At 41.2% G+C, this 24,120-nt stretch overlaps 1 protein-coding gene across 1 annotated transcript in view; it reads left to right on the top strand.

The window, feature by feature from the left end:
- Positions 1-23,960, top strand: part of sirt7 (sirtuin 7) — a 29,835-nt gene extending 5,875 nt beyond the window's left edge. Inside the window, exons 6-10 of the mRNA XM_060940860.1 lie at positions 13,790-13,888; positions 13,969-14,205; positions 14,286-14,366; positions 14,438-14,544; positions 18,880-23,960. Coding sequence (XP_060796843.1) covers positions 13,790-13,888; positions 13,969-14,205; positions 14,286-14,366; positions 14,438-14,544; positions 18,880-19,081 — 726 coding nt within the window. The 3' untranslated portion in view covers positions 19,082-23,960. The remainder of the gene's footprint in view (positions 1-13,789; positions 13,889-13,968; positions 14,206-14,285; positions 14,367-14,437; positions 14,545-18,879) is intronic.
- The last annotated feature ends 160 nt before the right edge of the window (positions 23,961-24,120 follow it).

Raw genomic sequence — 24,120 nt, 5'->3', positions numbered from 1 at the left:
GAGAATTCATGGATTAAAGTTTTCCGTCGTGTGACGGATTTCCGTCAACTGAACTCTCCCAAGGCCAAATGTGAGGTCGGTGCTGATCCGAGGAGAATTAAAATGACGGGTGGTTGGGTAGAGATTGGGTTATAACACTGATGTGTTGCAACATCATCAACTATCAGCAGGGTTTATTTAACTTTTTTGTTTTTGAGCCATGCTTTGTGTCGTTCATTTCCTATGTTTGATCATGTTTAAACGTTCGCTGTCTACGGTGCGGCATTAAAAAAACATACGCTGTCAAAATTGGCAAAATACATTCCCATGTGCTTGGCGTGCTTGTGTCTGACCATTTCTGTTTTGTATTAAATTAAATCTTGCCAAAATGACTCAGTTCAAACTTGGACATATAGAAATAGAGCATGTTAAAAAAAAAAAAACGAAAAAATAAACCCCGGAAAGCCCGCTCCTCTGCTTCAGCCAGACTTGAAGACCCGACGGTGCAATGCTTGCAGACTGTCAGAAGTAATTAGACCTAAACTTATAACTAACAAATCAGCAGACGCCCCAACAATTATTATTTTCGTTAGGCCAATGTGTAAGGTATGTTAGAACCGTGCCTTATAGCCTACGTTATATCACAATTTAAAGGACGTTTGAGGAGTTGGAGGCTGCGAGCGCAATGATGTTCCGACATGCGCTAAACTTTATTCCCTGAAAATCATACACCAGCGTTCAATGCCCCAAACAGTCAAAATGTCTAGAAGACTACGGTTAAATAATAATCAGCCTACTAAGTTAAATTACGTCAAAACATCTGTTTCTGGCCGATGAAATGATGGAGGAAAATGAGAACGAACGCAAAGTAGATAGCAGCCAACTTCACGCGATCTTTTTAGGTAACTTAACACCCGTGTTGGCCACAATATTTCTCTAAATAAAATCTTGAATTGTTTTTGAAGTCGTATTCAACACACAGTAAGGTCAAATTATAATTTTAATTTTAATGTAAGCGAAGATCCAAACTTTTTTTTCTATATTGACGTCGAGCATAGAGGAGCGTGTCATTCTGCTTTCGGTTTCGGCAGCATGGATGCGCTTTACATGAAAGAAGGCACTGATGTGTCTGCCATCAATAAAGGTATAAAAAAACAAGTGGAGGTGGGCTTGGCTGTACGAAATAGGTGAAAACGTAAAGCCATTTAGTTCATGGTGCAAAAAACTAAACATTCCAGGTGCTTGCATTTGTGTGGTTTGCCACAAAAAATAATATACGGAAGCAATGGAAAGAAAGTGCAATAAATTGAATATATTAATCCATTAATTAATTGATAATAAAGTTATCAGTTCTAAGGCAGCTGGGCCATAGAAGGTTCACGCTGCATGCTGCACGCTACACGTTCACGTGAAGAACCGGACCCTGGGCCATTAAACTTCATGCTTGGATGTTCACGTGTTGCGTCTGTTCTACTTTGACCGAGTAACCAACAATATGGACTCTTCGGATGACGACGATTGCCTCATTCTGCTTTTACTGAGACAGAGGAAGAGAAAAAGGAACAGAATTTGGAGCCGAGAACACTTCCTTCTGAGAGAAACCCGTGGTGAATTTCACCGAACATTCTATAATCTGCTTGACAATCCCGATGAAGAACTATTTTTCAATTATACCATTCAATTATATTTTTTCTGAAGTTTTCCCCTGAAAGCATAGAGTTATCTCCCTAGACCCGTTCTGATTGGCTGGCGCGGCGGTGACCACATGCATTAACTGGAATTTCCATCTTCACGCCTAGAAAAAAGTGTGCATGTTCATTTCTCGCTTCACGCGTGAAGTGTGCAGCGTGCAACGTGAACGCCGTTCTATGGCCCAGAGCAAGTCATGCTGCGTTTGTCCACTTTTCTTTACACGCGTGCAGCGTGCAGCGTGAACCTTCTATGGCCCAGCTGCCTAAGTTAATCATTCTCAGAATTTCATCGAAATCCACCCATAACCCCCCCCCCCCCCCCCCCCCCCCGTAGAATTTCATCGAAATCCACCCATAACCCCCCCCCACCCCCCGTAAATTTTCAGTCAAATAATTTTTTTTTTGCTTTAATCCATGAGAATTTAGGGCCACATGGCCCTAAATTCATTAATTGTTCAATTTACAAAAAGAAAACTAATAAAATTGGAAGTCTGATTCGAATTTAGTAGCTTTCGGTCCACTAAACAAAAATAATTGGGTGTCGGGGGATTCTGTTCATGACCTACACTTGAAAAATCTGAAAGGCAGTCGCCCTTTAAACTTTTGGTTGTCATGTATTAAAATGGATGCTAAGGCTCTATTTAGATGTTTGTTTTTTTTTTTATATTAACTTGCCAAGTGTTTTTATTTGAAGTGACGCACATCTTCTGTTCAGGAGCCTCATGATTTTGCACAGGTTTAAATTTTTAGAGCAAGATATAAGCACTGGATTGAGGAGAAAAAAAATTCCAGCATCTGTCAATTTATTCCCAAATGCTGTTAAATATTTAAAAACGCCACACACGTACAACAGAAAAAAGAATGGCCAGACTGGTTGGAACTGAAAGAGAGTCTGCAGTAACTTCAATAACCGCTCTGTGTAATTCAAATCAAATCAAGTTTATTTGTATAGCGCTTTTAACAATAAACATTGTCGCAAAGCAGCTTTACAGAATTTGAACGACTTAAAACATGAGCTAATTTTATCCCTAATCTATCCCCAATGAGCAAGCCTGTGGCGACGGTGGCAAGGAAAAACTCCCTCAGACGACATGAGGAAGAAACCTCGAGAGGAACCAGGCTCAAAAGGGAACCCATCCTCATTTGGGCAACAACAGACAGCCTGACTATAATATTAACAGTTTTAACAGGTATAACCCTCAACTGTCCTCATGGGGCCATCCTTCACAGGAGCGGTGCGATAAAACTCCGACCAGACACAGGGCACCAGGATGGATCAAGCAGGTCCGAGGGGCAGAAGAGGCCAGCATCTCAATCCCAGGATCAACATGTAACTCAGAGGGACAGATTGGGGGGGGGAAGAGAGAGAGAAAGAAAACACGTTGTTAGGAATGCCCTAAAAATGGCAAGTATTAAATCTGTGTGGTAGGCTCGCAGAGATGAGAGTCTTTACATCAGGCATAACTCACAGCAATGGCATGTTAATATGGTAAAATATATCATGACCTGCTCTGGCTGGATGCTTGATTGGGTGATGGGAGCACACTCCTCAGCAATGATGAGATGCAGATGGGACCCTTAGGGCTGGCCAAGACAATTCAGTTACATTTCACCGGGTCTGGGACATGCGACAGAATGTCTGACGGCCGATTCCCTGCAGGCTACGATAGCCAGTCGAGGTCTCCACCCTCTCCACCAAAAGATTTCCTGTTGACTCCATGTAACTCAGAGGGACAGATTTGGGGTGGGTGGGGGGGAGGGAAAGAAAACACAGGTTGTTAGGTATGCCCAATGTCACCTGAATAAGTAGGAACAGTATACATATTGCACCAAGTACAAGCAGGGACTCCGGCAACTAACTATGACAGCATAACTAAAAGGAGAGAGCCAGAAGGTAACACAGGCATGAGGGAGCCCCGGGACATAAAGCAGCAGCCACTACACCGTCAACAAACTCGAGTGAGCAAGCGAGTGGGGACTGACAGCATCCATACATCCCAGTTTACCAAAACACACTATGTCTGAGGACCCTCCAGATCTACTCCTTTACCTCATAAACACCATTAACAAAAGGCTTGACTAAACAGATATGTTTTCAGCCTAGACTTAAACGCCGAGACTGTGTCTGATTCCCGAACATTACTTGGAAGGCTGTTCCATAACTGTGGGGCTTTGTAAGAAAAGGCTCCGCCCCCTGATGTAGCCTTCACTATACGAGGTACCAGCAGATAGCCTGCACCTTTTGATCTAAGTAGGCGGTGTAATTGTGGTGAGTAGGAACGCATCTCGGAATGCACAAAACGTCAAGCCTCGAGGTGGATAATAATAAACAACTATTAACCTGTTTCTCAAATTAAAAAAAATGTATACATGTTGCTCTTAACTTTATCATGTTACCAGTCTTCATCATCAAACCAAAGTAAGATAAATTCAAAACAAAACGCACCAATACTTCTCCATACTCCTATACACACATACTTGATCAAGTAGACAAATTCAAAATAAGTAAAACGCAAGCAAAAAAAAAAAAAGCTTATACAGTGGCATGCAAAAGTTTGGGCACCCTTGCTGAAAATGTCTGTTACTGTGAATAGTTAAGTGAGTAGAAGATGAACTGATCGACTTCCGGTCTGGCAGCCATGAGGTAGACAGCACACTATCGGAGCTCCCCGATCATCAAGAAAACGCCGTTATTTTTTTGAGGGATTGTTTCTTATTAACAGGACAAGTTAAAAAGGCGTTTATAATATGCCCAAACCAAAACAAAAAAGCGTATCACAGACGAGGGAAAGAGCTCAAACAACCGAGGACGAGTCAGTCGAGGACGACACACCCGGCCTTCCTGACATGGCGGAGCAACAGGTGGATGCAGACACGGCTAGCCTGCAGATGATATTGCAAGAGCTGAGAGAATTTCGGTGTGAAAATGTAGATACTCTTCGAGAGATACGAGAAGACATTAAGGCAACTAACAACAGAGTCGAAGAAGCCGAAATGCGAATTTCAGAGACAGAGGAAAGAGTGCAGGGGCTGGAAGAAGCTACGATGGAGCTGCTAAAGCTACAGGCTAAGCTGGAGGACAGGCTAACGGACCAGGAGGGGAGAGCAAGACGGGAGAATATAAGAATCCACGGCATAGAGGAGGGGTCCGAGAGCAACTCCACATCGATGATAACATTCGTGGAAAATCTGCTGAGGGAGAAGCTGGAGCTGCCCCCCACCCATGACCTGAAGATTGAACGTGCGCATCGCGCACTGGGACCGAAGCCCCCGGCTCAGTCTCCCCCGAGATCTATAGTCGCTAAATTCTCCAGCAGCAAAACTAAAGAAGAAATTCTGAAGTTGGTATGGCAGAAAAAAGGTTTTCTGTATAAGGAAAGAAGAGTTTTTGTGGACCACGACTATGCACCGGAGACCCTCAAGAAGCGCCGGGAATACGCAGAAGCGAAGAAGGTGCTGCGGGAAAACAACACACGGTTCCAGACGCCTTTCCCAGCCAGATTAAGGGTGTTCTACGAGGGTGAGACGTGCCTGTACAACTCTGCTGAGGAAGCTACGACGGACATGGTGAAGAGAGGTTTGCCCGTGACGATATTTAAACCACCGGTGAGCTGGGCTGATAGAGTGAAGGACCTGATGTGGCGCAAAGTCCGGTCTCCGGGGAGAGCGAAGCAGCAACCTGAGACGCCGCAGGATGATTTTAAAAAGAGACTGGACGTTTTCAGGCGGTCTCACCGCTGATCTTGTTGCGCCTCAGAGCGGTTTCCCCACGGTAAGGATACATAGTAGTAGTGGCAGTGAAACGAACAATTAATTAACCGCTACTTTAAGACGTGTTTGGGACAGTTTAATGACATTAATAATACAACATGTGTGATCGGGGAAGCTCCGACTAAGCTAAAACATGGAACATTTTGAAAACTTAAAGGAGGGCCCTCCACAACTGGAGATGATTGGAGACTTTCCCTCCGAGCCGGCAAAACATCCCGGCTCCTTCAGGGTCACAAACGAGACCTCAAATCAGGAAGTTCAACTTGAGTCACTGGTAAAATGTATTAAGTTCATGTTTTCTTGGGACTGTTCAAGTCACGTTCTTTTTTCTGTTCGTGTTCTTATAGTGTTTGAGTGGAGGGGGGGTAGTAAGATTAAGAGACACATAATTTATAATGGAAAGTCCAAAAGTTCCACTTAGGTTGGCCTCTTATAATGTGAAGGGTGTACTTAATCCAGTTAAAAGAAGTAAAATTCTGGGCAAAATGAAAAAAGACAAGGTAGATGTAATATTCCTGCAAGAGACACATTTAACTGAATCCGAGCATGCTAAACTTAAAAGGCAGGGCTTTAATCAAGTTTATTCATCGTCCTATAAAACAGGACATAGAAGGGGAGTGGCAACACTGATAGCGAAAAGAGTAATTTTTGAAAAGATATCAGAAACCACGGACAAAGAGGGAAGGTATAGCATGCTTGTAGGAAAATTAGAAGGGTCAGAAGTCACTCTCTTAAATGTTTATGTACCCCCAGGTGCAACATGGGAGTTCTATAGACAAGTATTTGATCTCATGATTACAAAAGCCCAGGGAATGGTGATCTGTGGTGGTGACTTTAACTTGAGATTGAATCCAAAGTGGGATGTGTCAAGATCCACTCAGACTAACACAGTAAGCAAAAAGGTGAGAAAGATGATGAGTGAAATGGGCATTTGTGACGTATGGAGGGAGTTTAATCCTACAACTAGAGACTACACCTTTTATTCCCCACCACATAAAACGTACTCAAGGATTGATTATTTCTTCATGTACAGCAAAGACATTGGTGTTGTAAAGTCTTGTAAAATTGGAATAATGGACCTCTCGGACCACAGCCCGGTTTATCTAGATTTAAACTTTAAAGATAACAAAAACTGTTTTTCCTGGAGACTTAATTTAAATGTACTTAAAGGGAAAATGAAGAAAGAACTTCAGGAGGAAATTCGGTTGTACCTGTCAGAAAATGATAATGGGGAAGTGTCCCCACTTATGGTATGGGATGCAGGTAAAGCTGTCTTGAGAGGGAAAATCATTGCGAAACTGGCCCTACAAAAGAGGCTTAGACAGGAGAAACTGAATAAACTAGAAAAAGAGTTAGAAAATTTGGAGAAAAAACACAAAAAAGATGTCCAAATGGATATTACGCAGAAAATTAAGGAAATTAAAAATCAAATCAAAGAAATTTACGAGGTAGAAATTCAGAAGAAACTAACCTTTTTGAAACAGAGTTATTATGAAGTAGGTAATAAGTCAGCCAAAATTCTGGCTTATAAATTTAAAAAACAACAAGCAGAGAGGGTAGTATATAAAATCAAAGACCCAACCACCAAACAAATAAAACTTGACTTTCAGGACATTCATAGTTGCTTTGAAAAATATTATAAAAATTTATACACCCGGATGGTCAGTAAGGGGAATAAGACACCTGAATCTCTGCTTGCGTCACTCAATCTCCCCACAATTACAGAAGATCAGAACAAAGTCTTATTGGCCAATGTGACTATCGAAGAACTCCAAAAGGCAATCTCTAGACTAAAACCTAATAAGTCCCCAGGCTCCGATGGGTTTACAGCGGAGTGGTATAAGACTTTCTGTGACTCATTGTCACCTTTACTACTGAGGACATTCAATTGGGTCATTAAAAATGGAGAGATGCCTCCATCTTGGAGGGAGGCAATTATTACTGTAATACCGAAAGATGGTAAAGATAAGACAGATTGTTCTAGTTATCGACCAATTAGCTTGCTAAACCAAGATTATAAACTATTCACATCAATTTTAGCAAAACGCTTGGAAATCATACTTCCAGATATTATTCAATTAGATCAAACGGGGTTCATTAAGCAGAGGCAAACCCAGGACAATGTCAGGAGGACATTGCATGTTATCAACCATATAAACCAAGACAAATTAGAGGCTGTTCTGCTGGGGCTAGACGCAGAGAAGGCTTTTGACTCTGTCGACTGGTCATTCCTATATAAGACACTAGAGAGATTCCAGTTTCACAATGATTTTGTTAAAGTAATACAAGCCCTATACTATAAACCAACAGCTAAAATTCGAATTAATGGAGGATTATCTAATAGTTTTGAATTAGAAAGGGGATGTCGACAGGGCTGCCCTATATCTCCGCTCTTATTTGCCATCTTTATAGAGCCCTTGAGTCAATGGATAAGGCAGAATGAGAAGATTAAGGGAATTATGGTGTCGCATGAAGAACACAAAATTGCCCTGTTCGCTGATGATATTTTGATATACTTGGGGCAGCCATCCTCCTCTTTTCCAGAATTACTCACAACCCTGAAGGAATATGGCTTACTATCAGGTTATAAACTTAATACTCACAAATCACAAATTTTGACATTCAGGTATTCACCTAGCCATACCATCAGAGAGGAATTTAAAGTCAATTGGGAATCCAAATCAATTAAATATCTAGGTGTGAATATCCCAAAGCACCTGAACATGATCATATCAGAGAACTATGACATACTATTTTCCAAAATTAAATCTGACCTGACCAGGTGGAATCTAATCCCCTTCTTAGGATTAGGACAAAGAGTGGAAGCGATAAAAATGAACCTGTTGCCCAGATTACTGTATCTGTTCCAAAACATACCAGTCGAGCTCCCAAAGGGGAAATTTCAAGAATTAGACAAATTAATATCTCGATTCATTTGGCAGGGGAAGAAGCCAAGAATTCGCTATAAAACTCTCCAACTAGCAACGGACAAAGGAGGCCTTGCTCTCCCGAATATTAAAAATTATTATCAAGCGGTTCAGATAAAAATTTTGGTTAACATTTGCAACCCTTCCTATAAAGCAAAGTGGAAAGACATAGAATGTCAGATATCTAGCGACATCCCAATACAAGCAATTATAGGGGATAGTGGACTGATTAATTGTTTAAAAGAGGTAAACCCATGGATTAAAACGTCAATGAGGATTTGGCACAGGGTAATCAATGAAAATAAGGCGAAAGAACCTTACTGGATCATAAAATGGATAGGATATGACATAGATTTTGTACCAAACAGGATGGATGCTAGATTTAAACAGTGGGCTGACAAAGGGCTAGCAAAATACAGTGACCTTTTTGAGGGGGGCAAACTGCGACAGTTCCAGGATCTTAAAAATCGATTTAGTTTAATAAATCAAGATTTTTATAGATTTTTGCAAGTTAGACATTATGTAGATAATATAACGAAAAAGGAAGAAGTACGACAAACTAACTTGGGATTACTGAAGATATTTCTACTCAGCTACAGATCGGACCCTGGACGCGGAAACATATCAAAGATATATAAGGTGTTGCAAGAACTAGAAGGAGGAGACACTGCATATATAAAGGAGAAATGGGAGAAGGAGAGCAACATTACGATGCAGATGGAAACATGGGGAAAAATTATGTTACAGAAGTGGAAGAGTACATTCTCTCTGTCCTGGAGAGAATTTGGGTGGAAAAATGTTGTCAGGTTTTTTAGAGTTCCAGCACAAAGGACTTCTCTGGGAAGAAATACAGCCTGCTGGAGATCCTGTGGCGAGAGCAAGGCAACGCATTATCACGTGTTTTGGGATTGTCCGGTCATTACAAAATACTGGGAAGAAATTAAATCGAACATGGAGAAAATCATGAAAATAGTGATTCCATCAGGGTTTGAGACCTTATACTTAGGGCTAAGACCGGACTCTGTGAAGGGACCTGAAAACAGATATATGTATAATATTTTATTATTAGCAAGTACAAAAGCAATCACAAGGAAATGGTTGGTAAAAGATTCCCCTACAATTGAAGATTGGATCAAAGTGGTAAAGGATATTTTCACGATGGAGAAGCTAACATTCATTTTGAGGCTGGAACAAGAAAAGTTTGAAAGTTATTGGAAAGTTTGGATCAACTATCTAACAAATGATAGGCAGGAAGTTTAAAGTGACAACCCCATACCCCCCTCCTCCTCTTGGTTCTTAGTTCTTGACTACACTCATTTGGTTCTGGTTTCAGTTTTTGGTGTAGTTATTACATTATTATTATATGTGCTACACATGTATGCAGCAAGCTATCTTTGTTTTATTTTAATGACTATCACAATTGTTATTATTTGAGTTATTTATACTTTTGTCATTGCTGTTATTAACACCCCTTGATGGATTATTGTCCATACTACTCCCCATATAACATGGTTATTAGTGTTACTTTGTAACAGTATAATTTTATTTTTTATTTTTTTTTGGATACTTGAGATGTTTAGAAATTTAGAGGGGTGCTGTGTTAGGGAACGTAGGTGCTTTTGTAATGATTTTTTTTTTTTTTTTTTTAAATTTTGAATATCTTTGTAACCTATTTGTTTTTTTATATATGTTTCAAGCAATAGACTTGATGAGGTATACATGTATGAGCTCTCATTTTTTCCAATAAAAAGTTTAATAATAAAAAAATAAAAAGAAGATGAACTGATCACCAAAAGGCATAAAGGTAAAGACGAGACGTTTCTTTAATATTTTCCGCAAGATTACATTTTTATTTCCATCATTTACAGGCGTAAAATACCAAAAAATGAAAAGGACCTGAAGCAAAAGTTTGGGTGCCTGACATGGTCAGTACCTAATAACACCCCCTTTGGCAAGTATCACAGCTTGTAAACACTTTTTGTAGCCAGCTAATAATCTTTCAGTTCTTACCTGGGGGATTTTCACACATTCGTCCTTGCAAAGGGCTTCCAGTTCTACAAGTTTCCTGGGCTGTCTTGCATGCACTGCTCTTTTGAGATCTATCCACAGATTTTCAATGATGTTTAGGTCAGGGGACTGTGAGGGCCAGGGCAAAACCTTCAGCTTGGGCCTCTTGAGGTGTTCCATTGTAGATTTTGAGGTGTGCTTTGGATTATCGTCTTATTGTACGACCCATCCTCTTTTTAACTTCAACTTTTTTACGCATGGTGTGATGTTTGCTTCCAGAGTTTGCTGGTATTTATTCGAATCCATGCTTCCCTCGACCAATGAAATGTGCCCTGTGCTACTGGCTGCAACACAACCCCAAAGCATGATCGATCCACGCCCATGCTTCAGAGTTGGAGAGGTGTTCTTTTCCTGGAATTTGGCACCCTTTTTTCTCCAAACATACCTTTGCACATTGTGGCCAAAAAGTTCTATTTTGATTTCATCAGTCCACAGGACTTGTTTCCAAAATGCATCAGGCTTATTTAGATGTTCATTTGCAAACCTCAGACGCTGAATTTTGTGGCTAGGACGCAGGAAAGGTTTTCTTCTGATGACTCTCTCATGAAGGTGTTCAGGTGTCGCTGCATAGTAGAACCGTGCACCACCACTCCAGGGTCTGCTAAATCTTTCTGAAGGTCTTTTGCAGTCAAACAGGGGTTTTTATTTGCCTTTCTAGCAATCCAATGAGCAGTTCTTTCAGAAAGTTTTCTTCATCTTCCAGACCTCACCTTGATCTCCACTGTTTCTGTTAACTGCCATTTCTTAATAACATTACGATCTGAGGAAACAGCTACCTGAAAACACTTTGCTACGTTCTTGTAGCCTTCTCCTGCTTTGAGAGCATCAATTATTTTATTATTCAGAATGCGAGGGAGTTGCTTAGAGGAGCCCATGGCTGTTGATTTTAGGGACAAGTTTGAGGAGTCAGAGAATTTATACAGCTTTGAAATCTGCATCATCTGACCTTTCCTAACGAAGAATTTGAACAAGCCACAGCTCAATAAGCTAATTAAGGTCTGGAACCTTGGTAAAAGTGACCTGAGAACTCAAATGTATTGGGGTGCCCAAACTTTCACATGGTGTTCCTTTTCTTTTTTTCACTCGCCAGTTGTACAAAACAAAAATAATACACACATCCTGCATAAAACGCTGAAAAGAAATGTCTCGTCTTTACCTTTATGCCTTTTGGTGATCAGTTCATCTTTTGCTCACTTAACTATTCACAGTAACAGACATTTTCAGCAAGGGTGCCCAAACTTTTGCATGCCACTGTATGCTTATCTACGCTCATATACATCTACATTCCCTTCGTTCATACATGTCCAGGGTGGCACAGTGGTGTAGCGGTTAGCACTGTCGCCTCACGGCAAGAAGGTTCTGGGTTCGAGCCCAGCGGCCGGCGAGGGCTTTTCTGTGTGGTGTTTGCATGTTCTCCCCGTGTCCGCGTGGGTTTCCTCCGGGTGCTCCGGTTTCCCCCACAGTCCAAAGACATGCAGGTTCGGCTAATTGGTGGTTCTAAATTGACCGTAGGTGTGAATGTGAGTGTGAATGGTTGTTTATCTCGATCTGGCGACTCGTCCAGGGTGTACCCCGCCTCTCGCCCGTAGCCAGCTGGGATAGGCTCCAGCTCGCCCGCGACCCTGCACAGGATTCTACCCCTGTACAATCAAATTCACAAACCCTGCATACATATTATTATTTAATAAGGGGGGGAAGGGGGCGGCACGGTGGTGTAGTGGTTAGCGCTGTCGCCTCACAGCAAGAAGGTCCTGGGTTCGAGCCCCGGGGCCGGCGAGGGCCCTTCTGTGCGGAGTTTGCATGTTCTCCCCGTGTCCGCGTGGGTTTCCTCCGGGTGCTCCGGTTTCCCCCACAGTCCAAAGACATGCAGGTTAGGTTAACTGGTGACTCTAAATTGACCGTAGGTGTGAATGTGAGTGTGAATGGTTGTCTGTGTCTATGTGTCAGCCCTGTGATGACCTGGCGACTTGTCCAGGGTGTACCCCGCCTTTCGCCCGTAGTCAGCTGGGATAGGCTCCAGCTTGCCTGCGACCCTGTAGAAGGATAAAGCGGCTAGAGATAATGAGATGAGATGAGATGAGGGGGGGAAGGAAAAAAACTACCAAAAAAACTGGCTGTTTACATGTCTACCTCCTAAAAACAATGAAAAAAAGGAAACAGAACCAGTGGAGTGGAGCCGAACAATAGGGGGAGCCATTGTGTCAAGTTACTCAATATCTTGTCTAAAGGTTGTTCTATAATTTGTCCAAGTTTTTCCACTATCTTTCAAACTCGTCTTGTTCAAACCTAAGAATGAAAGTTAGCTTCTCCAATAATAATGGATGAGGTTGAACAAAATATCTTAATTTTTGTTAACGGCGAATAAGCAATTAATTATTTGCCAACGCTGAAGGCAGATCACGATCTTTTGTTAAAACGGAGAGCTCTCCTTAAATGGTGTGTATGAATGCGTGTGTTTTTTTTTTTTAAATTTATAATAAGCACTAAAACAGCATAATGATTGATATACTTTAATTTGTTCATTCGGTAATGTTCAGTAAGCACTTTATCCTGGTCAGGGTTGTGATGGTTTCCGAGCCTTCCTGGGGAAACTGGGTGTGAGGTAGGAACACACCGTGGCTGAAACACCAGTTATTCACGACTCTGGGGATTTTAGCTTCGCCAATTCACCATTCGATGTATTTTTGGGAGGTCGGAGGAGGAAACCTGCGGAAATCCACATGGACACGTGGAGAAGCCTGGAGCTGTGAGGCACCGCTGTGCCACCCGTCAACATACGTTTCGATATCTTCTCTAACTGTGTGTACGCTACCGTTCAAAAGTTTGGGGTCGCTTTGAAATGTCCTTATTTTTGAAAGAAAAGCACTGTTCTTTTCAATGCAGATCACTTTAAACTAATCAGAAATCCACTCTATACATTGCTAATGTGGTAAATGACTATTCTAGCTGCAAATGTCTGGTTTTTGGTGCAATATCTCCATAGGTGTATAGAGGCCCATTTCCAGCAACTCTCACTCCAGTGTTCTAATGGTACAATGTGTTTGCTCATTGCCTCAGAAGGCTAATGGATGATTAGAAAACCCTTGTACAATCATGTTAGCACAGCTGAAAACAGTTGAGCTCTTTAGAGAAGCTATAAAACTGACCTTCCTTTGAGCAGATTGAGTTTCTGGAGCGTCACATTTGTGGGGTCGATTAAATGCTCAAAATGGCCAGAAAAATGTCTCGACTATATTTTTTTATTCATTTTACAACTTATGGTGGGAAATAAAAGTGTGACTTTTCACGGAAAACACAAAATTGTCTGGGTGACCCCAAACTTTTGAACGGTAGTGTCTATGTAATCATTCACAGGTTCAGCATGTGGTCTCTCAAAACTGCGATGGTCTTCACTTGCGTAGCGGGCTCCCCAGACACGCCCTGTCTGAGCTGCATGGGAACATGTTCATCGAGGTGAGACTTCGTCCAGTGCACTTCACCGAATCTTGTGTGCCGTGCCTTATCCAATATCCGTCTTCTCAATTTTCGTGCAGGTGTGTGTGTCGTGCTCTCCGGTTCGCGAGGTGATCCGTCTGTTTGACGTGACGGAGCGTACGGCGCTGCACAGGCACGCGACAGGCCGGCAGTGCGCTCATTGCAGAGGGGAGCTGAGGGACACCATCGTGCACTTTGGTGAGAGAGGGACCCTGGAGCAGCCGTTAAACTGGAAAGGCGCAGCGGAGGCCGCAGACCAGGCTGATCTCATCCTCTGCCTCGGTTCCAGTCTGAAGGTCAGCCAGGAAATGACGTTAGGTTAGGTTTAAAAACATTCTCTCGGCGGTTTCTCTGATGCCTGGCGTTGCTTTGGCAGGTCCTGAAGAAGTACGCGTGCTTGTGGTGCATGAAGAAAGCGGCTGCTAAAAGACCGAAGCTATACATCGTCAACCTTCAGGTAAAGCCATCTCACGTCTGTTATATTCGATTGAATGCATTTACAGCACGTTTGTTCATCTTTTTTTGTAGTGGACACCAAAAGATGACTTGGCCACTCTGAAGATACATGGAAAGTGCGATGATGTGATGCGTCTCCTGATGGAAGAGTTGGGAGTTAAAATTCCAAACTACAACAGGTAGGAATGGTGGGTTTGTTTGTCTTCCCCCACAGCACATTGAACTGGGGACCTGCACTGTGTGGCACAGTAAAAGCAACTGCATCCGTCATTCTGGCACGTATCCTTGTCTTTGTTAAAATGTGTCTTTTATATTATATGGACACCAGTGTTTTACTGGGAAATACTAGCCTGGGCCCGCCCATCCTAAGTGTGACGTAACACGAGGGCCTGTTGCGAGCTTAGTCTGGCAAGGCAAGCTATCTCCAGCTCTTCCAAGCTCCCGAAAAATCGGGAGCCAATCAACTTTGAGCATCTCCAACGGCCCTGGGTAGAGGCGTGTTCAAGGCAGTGACGTAGTAGAACTGCGACCGGAAGCCATAGATTGTTTACAGAATCTATGCCGGAAGCGCTTCATTCACTAGAAACATTACGAACATGGAGCAGCGGCAAGCCTTTGACACAGCGGTGGATGCTGTATTGAAAGCATTCAACGGGAAGTTCTCATTGAAAACGGAGCAAAGAGCAGCCCTGGAGGTATTTATTCTCCTCCCTGTTACTCAAGCAGTTTCCGTCGCGTCACATACGTCAGAGGAAAGAGTGATGTGATTGGTTTAAGCTTCGTCACAGCCTTTTCTGGCTTCGACCAGTAGCAAACTGAGGCATTTCAGGTAGGCGGGTCAACCACGCGCTTTGGGAAACGGTTGGGGTTAATATCTTTGCCAGACCAATGCTCGCAGAGCTTTGAAGTTGCGTTAGCCAGACTAGGGAAATACACCACTCATGTTTTTCATACGAACTACATCCGGGACATAAATCTTTTTTTTTTTTTTTTTTCTCCTCGCAGTCCGGTTTCCATCAAATCGTGTGCTCTGATTGGCTCGCGAGCGGTCCAGAATCCTACGATCCGGACCCTAGTTATGGACCTTTTGGCGACTCGCTCGTTCACAACAACAACAGACATGGTAGCAATTTTTTGTCAGCATTTATTTTCGCATTTCTCAGTATAATAGCATTAATTTTACAGTATGGATAGCGATAACGGCAGTGTTCACAGCGAAAGCGAGTTTTACTACCCTGATGAAGACGAAATAAGAGAAAACATTTCAGGAGAAAGCTGAAAACCTGTAACTGTTACTAACACCGAGCAAATCCAGCAGTTTATTGAGGAGTAAAGGGCAGAAACAAGCTTATTAAATATTTTATTTACCAGCTTAAGGTCGGTCCGTATGGTGAAATACCGTGACCTCGGCCTTGAATACTTTTTTCAAGACCTCGGTCACAGTATTTCACGATATGGACCTTCCAGCTGGTAAATTTTTTTTAAAATATAAAATGTATGTCACTCATGAGGAAATCAATGATTTGTTTTGATAAACTTGTGGACGTTTTTGTTTATGAATGTGTCTATATAATATCTTCTCGTGTTGAAAAACTCGCATTTTTTATACAAAATGTATCACGGATCTGAGTGACGCATATTTAAATAATATTGGCTGGCTTTTTTTTTTTTTCCATGGTATATCAGATATATTCCATTCAGCTAGCATGATACTGAACAAGTCAAAGACGAGTAGCTGAAGCTGAATGGAATATATCTGATATACCATGAAAAAAAAAAGCCTATTATTATACATGCACTTTCCTTTTGGGTGTTCAACGTGTCTTTCTCTTTCAAAATTCTCTCAATTTTCTGTATTTAACAAGGTAAACCTGGCGGCCATGTTTGTTTGTTTGTTTGTTTGTTTGTTTGTTTGTTTGCAAATTGTCCCAGTCACTCGCTAGAGCGGAAGTTTTACGTCTCCGATGTGTGATGTCATGTTATCTTGACAACCATGCAATATCGTAAGCCATATTCAGCGTTCATTCTCCATTGGGTAGAGTGATGTAATGCACATAGGATAAGCGATATGCTAACAATATTGCATACTATCGAGCCAAATGAATGAAACCTGCTAGAAGGGAATAGAACACGTTTTTATTCCATGGAAAAAAGTGTCCTGTATGTATAATAATTCCTGATATTTCACTCTGATGACGTCACGCCTAGTGTTTTCCCACTGACTAGACGCACATTGTCAAAATGGCGAACTGGTTCAAAATTAAAATTTTCATTAACTTTTTTTTTTTTTGTGGATGTCCATATAATATAAAGAACATTATACAGTGGCGCGAAGATATGAAGTTTATCTTCTCATGTTGAAAAAAATATACATTCACCACTCTGAGATCAACTTCATACCATGTAATATCCTCTATATATGATTTTATGCTTGTATATGCTGCTGAAAATGCCTGATTTTAATGAAGTCTGTTTCATTCTTACTAGCGTATTAAGATGGCATAGTGATCCATCAGTAACACTAGCTCATGTTGGTACAGTTCCAGTTTAATGGTGCCAAAACTTCTTGTGCTTTGTATAGTGGAACAAGTCAAGAATACACCACTTGGGGTTGTGCTGTAAAACAAGCTGGTGCCTGTTATCACTTGTTATAGCAGCCATTAACAGTCGTTCCCTCACCATCCTGTCTTTCTCTTGAACTTAAAGCATGTACACAGAACCGTGGCCTCACTTTCGTTTATAAATGCCTTGAGACCTCAAGAATGGCACAGGAATAGTTTTAAGCGTTAACAATAAATCTAATACAGTAGTTTTTTTTTTTTTTATGATTAAAGTGATTCATATAGGTAGCGGTCTGAATGACCTTGACGTCCGTAACGTCACCGCAGGAAGGCTATCGGTCTCATCGCCATTTCCGCTATACTAAAACACAGCGCTGACTGCAACTCCGAGCCTCCATTTTGAGCTAATTTATTGCCATGCCACGTAGATGTGTTGCTGGCGGGTGCAGCAACATGACAGAAGGTGGATTTACGTTGCATTCATGGCCCAAGAATGTTCAAACTGCAAAGGTTTGGAAGCGTTTTGCGAGTTGTTCACGGGCACATTGGGCGCCTACGAAGTGGTCGCTCTTCTGCTCTGCACATTTTACTGAAGACTCGTACGAGACCTCTGATCTGTTGAGGAGCATTGGCTATAAGCCCGTATTGAAAGAGGGTGCAGGACCAACAATTAAATAAAACTAACAAGAAAAGGAAAGTAAGTTCAGTTGCATCAGTTCTCCCAGAGTGTGAGCCGAGTGTTGTTGATGAAACCCGGAATGGGATGGGACGTGAAGTATTATCGCTCAGGCAGTGACCTCCCGGTGGTTGTTGCTAAAACCGATGATTTCCCGTCCCAGATTTTAGTCATTGCCTGAGCCGAGTAGTAATGGAGGAGTACTCAGTATGGAGAAAATGGAGAATGAGTGGAGCAGCCGTCTGATTTCTCTGCTGGATATGCTTGCCTCAGCAGCAATATCTCGCCCTTACGTGGAAGAAGCGAATAAACGGAGAACTGAACGAACAACTGAAAGTCAGATTGTTTGTTTCGAAACAATCAGCCACAAGATCGGCCTTCAAGAAGCGAGAACACAGACGACTAAGATGCGACTCTCGTTTGGATACAAAACAACACTCGCTGTTTACCTGCATTTAGATTAATCCATGTAACTTGTATTGTGTGTTTAAGTTACCGGTATAAGATTATTTAATTTGCTTCAGAATGCGATTGTCTCGGTTCATCTGATTATTTAATTAGCCTTTTATGTTTTATCAGTGAAAAATGCATGCATGTACGTATGTTGCATAAGTTATAACACCTATCCTGTTTTAATGAGAGTCAACCCGCAATCAATGAAGTCAAATCAGTCTCAGTTGAGCAAGTCAGTAACGCTATTTCTTACTTTCACTATAAATTATTTATATGACTTTGGTCTATAGCTGTCAAAGGCCTTGGCCTTAAAACCGGTTACCGCTGTGACGGCACATGCTCAGTTGGCTGGCTCAGCGGGGCAGCTCGAACGCCAACTCTGCGGTTGATTTGTTAACTCTCAAAAATTATATATTTTTTTAAATTCCCATTTATGCAGCATACAAGAGTCAAGGATGGAGATCCTGTCCACTCAGAAATGTATTTTAAAAATAAAGGTTCTGCGTATCCCCTTTAATGAGACCTGACAAGGCAGCTTGTCATGTGACTAAGAAACCATAAGCGCAATAATTCTTCTCTCTCTTAAGAATGGAGTGTGGACTTTACAAAGTGCTAACACTGGAGACTCCTTCCATAAATGTTTAAACATCTCTTCCATACGCAAAACTTTCCCATATCAGCAACACATCTTTTTGTAGTTACAACTATTGTCATAGAAAATTAATCACCACCTTCTGCCCAATCAGAATTGAGCGTTTAATAGCACTGTGGTACTGTATAATTGTATTTACTGCTGTGTGTCTTTTTTCCCCTCAATGTAACAGATCTGAGGATCCTATCTTCAGCTTGGCCACCCCTCTCAGACCGGATGAAGCGGACAGTCACAGCCGTAAAACATTAGCGCCCCCTGCTGCCCTGGAGCACTCTGAGTCCGAGTCAGCGAGTAAATCTGAAGAGCCTGGAGTACAGGGTGGCTGGTTTGGGCGAGGTTACGCCAAAGCAAGAAAGAAAAGAAAAAGTACATAGTGACGTGTAGTTTCACTTCAGGATAGCACAGATTTTGCTTTAAAGAAACATTCCACCTACAATCCATATTTGTATCATTGTACTGCAAACCCAGCTATTTTGGTGTATTATTATGAGACAATTTGGTCATCTGGATGACTGAATATTCGTTACTTAGCAGTGCAGATTTGCTCTCTGTGGAAAAAGCAGTGGGGTTTGTGTTCATTTGTTAGGATTAAAAAAAAAAACTGCCAAAAAATGCAGTGAATGATGATGGAAACGGACTTTTAAAGTCTCAATTCTACTAGGCATGTTCTCATATTCTTACTGCAGTACTTGGAATAATTTTTTCTTTTTAACAGGAAGAGGAATTCAGGTAAAATAACAAAACCAGCTTCAACCTCAGTATCAAAGTGTCTCTGCTGTAAATAATCAGTTTTAATGCTGTGTGGAATGTTTAAGGGACTAATTGCATTAGGACTGTACCAGTTTTTCAGTATTGGCCAGTCGCACCTTCTGTTCTTTCTCTCAGGTATTAAGTAAAACTTGATGCATTCGGTTACACCCAGAATCCATGTTGATGAGCTAAATAAAGTCTTATTCTGACTCCGGGATGGTGGAGTTTTGTTTTACTTGCTCCACCATATCTAGTCTGTGCAAGGTCAGAAAATTGGAGAAATCTGTAGTGCAGATTTTATAGAAGGAGCTTGCTACTTTAAAATTATTTCTACAGACGAGGACATTCAATTTAAGTATAATGTACAATAGCAGTCATCTGTTAGGGTGCTTTCACACTTGGGCTTTTTCCTTCCTTCCTTCCTTCCTTCCTTCCTTCCACAGAGCAGGAGGTTCTGGAAAATATGCTCCCCTGGAAAATATTGAAATTAGAGACTTCAGATGGTGTATTCTGGTGGCATCTAGGGCTGATTTAGGCACAATTCAACATTATTAAATTTGCTGGGGTTTTTTTTTGTCAAATATGCAAGGAGCAAAATTTTAAAGGACAAAATTAGATTTGAAATGAAAACACTGAAAAGTCAATTTAGAGAAATATTTAAATGATATACCACTTAACGCCAGCCCATATGGGAGAGATATATTCCATTCAGCTAGCATGATATTGAACGAGTTGAAGATGAGTAGCTGAATGGAATGTATCTGATGGACCATGAAAAAAGCCATTATTATTATACATACACACACTCCATATTAGCATTCTTGAAGGCCAACGCAACATGGGGCAGTTGTTACCTTCTAGCTGTTGTAGCATTCAGCAGTAGCATTAGCGAAGGTCAACGCGAGTTTACCCACGACTCGGTGCTGTTAGCGCGGCAGTTAAGTTACCTTCTAGCTGGTATAGTGTTAGCGAAGGCCAATGCTAGCACAGTCAAGCTGAATATGATTATTATTATTCTCTCTGTGTAATTTACTTACTTTTTAAATCAACATCGACAACTACACACAACGGAGCGACTTGGCAGTCAAAATTCTCTCAAAATCTTCTGCGTTTAACAAAGCAAACCTGACAGCCATGTTTGCTTACAAACGGTCAGTCACTCGCTAGCGCAGAAGTTTTCCATCTCCGAAGTGTGTCTTCCAGTTTTTCGATGTCCGTTGATATGTTTCTCTTGTCAATATGCGTGAATTATATCTAATAATGTTTTGGTAGCCTTTCAGGTGTTCAGCGCAGCTTCAGTTTCAGTTTTTAGTTCATTTATTTAGTGCTTAATTATAGCATAACTAATCCTAGCAGTAGCACTGGATTAGCCTCGTCTTCTCTCTCGGCCAACAAAGAAACGATTCTGCGCAGCAGAAAAGCTCTGTCATTGGATCTTTGCGTGAGCACAGACATGTGATGTCGTGTTGTCTTGACAACATGCAATATTATAATAATATTGCACACTCATTCTCCATTGAGGAGAATCTAGCAGCTAAAATTGGAATATTAGCAATACGAATGTCAACTACAGACCTGCAACCCAACAAGCAAAAGTCACACACAAAAGCCTGCAGGATAGTGCCAGGAACAGAATCGAGGTCAAATCGCTCACCAGCGCCATCTAGTGACCAGTGTTGAGAATGTGGTTTTATGTATGGTTGTGAATGGCAGTCAGTGCACGCAGCGAAACCCTTTTTCACTTCTGGGTTGAGTACCAGGATAATCTAGACCTATATTTTATAATATCTTATTTATGTAGTTATTACTCATTTTCAGACGGGAATAGGAGATATTTAGGTGTTGAAAGTACAATGCATTGTTCAGTTTATAGTTTTTATTTTTTGGTGTGCAAGTGCCAGTGTGGCAGAGCGCCGCGTATCCGCACCTTGGGGAAAGCTCTGCAGGATGTGTTTTACATGCAATCCTGTTGAAAGTGGCTGCAAGATGGACCAATGGAGATCTTGCATGTGACGTCACAGCCGATCCAAATTGTAACAGACGCCATCTTGTCGGTCAAACGCCATATTTCCGCCTTCTACTTCTGGTTCTACTTCTGCTTCTACCTTTTCTTCTGGAAAACCCTACTATATACAATTCTACTACAACGGCTGCGGCTACAAGCTCTCCCTACCTGTGCACGTTTTTTGTTTTTTGTGTGTATTTTTGCGTGTTGTTCGTCTGTACCGGACTTCAATATCCACTACAACCGTATGGACTTACTGGACATTGGTTTTCAGCAGAAAATGACGGTTTGTAGCGATTTCCATCGCATGCACAACATTCCGGACGAGATAGCGAGACCAGCGGGGTCTCCGTGGATTGTTATCGGGTCTGGCAGGCGAAGGAGGCGGCGTCGGGAGAGGAAGCAAAAGTGAGGCTGCAGAGCCGGCCTGTTGACTAAGCTCAGAAAACAGCCACTCAAACCTCCACTGCCAAGCCTCTTCAACGCCAGATCCATGGTAAACAAGACGGACGATTTGGAATTACAGCTGGAATTATCTTATTCTATTCTATAATCGGCTGGTCAGTGCTATACTAGATACTACTGATATATCTAGTATCAGTACTAGTAATACTTAAGTGACTTACCCGTCCAATGAGGATTGTTATTTTCTTGTTTACAAGATGCCACATCTGAGGGCGGCTGATAAATCCTGAATTTCTGTAAAGATAACTGTCCAGAGATTTATAAGCACGCAGTGCTTCACCACTGAACAGCGAGGGAAAGTTAATGAGGTAATTTATACATGTCTGGGTATTCCGCTGGCAGTTCAATATCCACTGACACGGTCGTGAAAACTATGTCCGGTAATCGATAAGGGTCACTAATCTGTAGGTCGTTTATTTTAGACATATATCTAATTATCTGTTCATTAGAAAAATGAGCCGTGTAGTCCGTTGGTTGAAATTGATCCGTTTTGTATACGAGTGCAGCAGTATTCAGCGGTGTTTTTTACCGACAAGATGGCGGCTGTTTACATTCCGGTCATGTGACTGCAAGATCTCTATTGCCCAATCTGAGCTAAAATTGGGGGGGGGAGAAACAAAACAAAAATTGTCAAAAATCGGTGTTCGTGAATTAGTATAAGATTTAACATGTTGGAAAATATTTTGTCAATATTTCAACATCACAGTTTAACTATAATGAACAAGGTGTCAATTTGTGGGACGTTCATTAGTACGTGATGTGGCCATCTACTTTAACTGATGATAGATAAATCCAATCTAGACAGGACAAGACACTATTTGGTTAGCCGGCAAGAGCATCATTATAGTAATACTCCAAGTGTGAAAACCATCCTCGCAATTGTCACTCGGTCAAATTCTCAATGTTATTTGTGGCAGCAGACAAATATTAATAGAAATTATTACACTTCAGAACATTTAATTTTTTTAAATCGCTTTAGACCTGCATTGCTCGTACCTTTTGGGTAGAACAAAATTTGACTTCTACAGGTTTTGTAGTGCAGCACATAGGTGATAGAAATTTCCAAATGAGGTGCATTTTAATAATAACTTAAGCTGTATATATGACATATATATATTTTATTTTAAAAATGGAGGACGGAGTGACTTCTTGAACATCTTTAATTCAGCAATGACTCCATCACTGTTCATAACAATGTGTTTACATGAATGAGCTCAGTTCATGGCATCGACTTAAATTACTGTGGAAATGTACTCAGCCTCGTAGAACTGAGAATTACGTCTATAGAGAGACTAATACAGTCCTGTGCAGAAGTCTTGGGTATGTGTAAAGAAATGCTGAGGATGGAAAAAAAAGTCTTAAAAATAATGAAATGTTTCAACTTGGGGGGGATACTGTAAATAGCAGTAAGCCATAATAAATCAATATAACAAAGTCAGTATTTGGTGTGCGATGACCCTTTTGGTTTATATAAAAAGCAGTCGTCTGAGGTCCAATGAGTGCAGTTTGATAAGGAAATGAGCTGTAGGTTTTACTGAGCATCTTCCAGAACCAGCCACAGTTCTTCTGGACACTTTGACCGTCTCACTCGCTTCTTCATTTTGCACCAAAACCCAGCAGCCTTCATTATTATTTTTATTTATTTATAAATCTGAAAAGTGCTCTGTTATGGAACATGCTGCTCAGATACAAACTTTTTTTTTTCTTTTTCCTGTGCTGTGGAAACAACGAACGTTTGGAACTTTTGAAATGTTTTTGTACTGACTTGATAATGTAGAAGTCATAAAACAGAAATCTATAGAGTTTGTATGGGAGGAGGGTGCCAAGACTTTTACATAGTACTGTATGTCTCATGCGTTCGTTATATTTGCCTTAATGTCACCAAGTACGTCTGTTTTGAATTTTTTTTTAATCATTAAGATTTTAACGATACAGGGGGTTTTTTTTTTAGATTTGTGTGTTGAATTTGTACAGATAGAACTATTATGATTAATGTACCTGTAACTTTTTTTTTTAGTGCTGTCAAAATAAAAAGGAAAAACGTTCTGTTTTCTTTTCTGGTTTGTATTGGACTTTTCATGACACAACCTGCAAACCTGAAGTGAAACAGTCTGCTCAAACTATTAGAATCTTGCACGTTTGCAAAGATGAGGTTCGGTACAGATTTAAAAAAAGAAAAAAAAATTCCAATAT

The sequence above is a fragment of the Neoarius graeffei genome, chromosome 15 (genome assembly GCF_027579695.1).
Source record: "Neoarius graeffei isolate fNeoGra1 chromosome 15, fNeoGra1.pri, whole genome shotgun sequence".
Classification (NCBI taxonomy): Eukaryota; Metazoa; Chordata; class Actinopteri; order Siluriformes; family Ariidae; genus Neoarius; species Neoarius graeffei.
The sequence above is the reverse complement of the archived record's forward strand: the minus strand, read 5'-3'. Positions and strand labels throughout refer to the sequence as shown.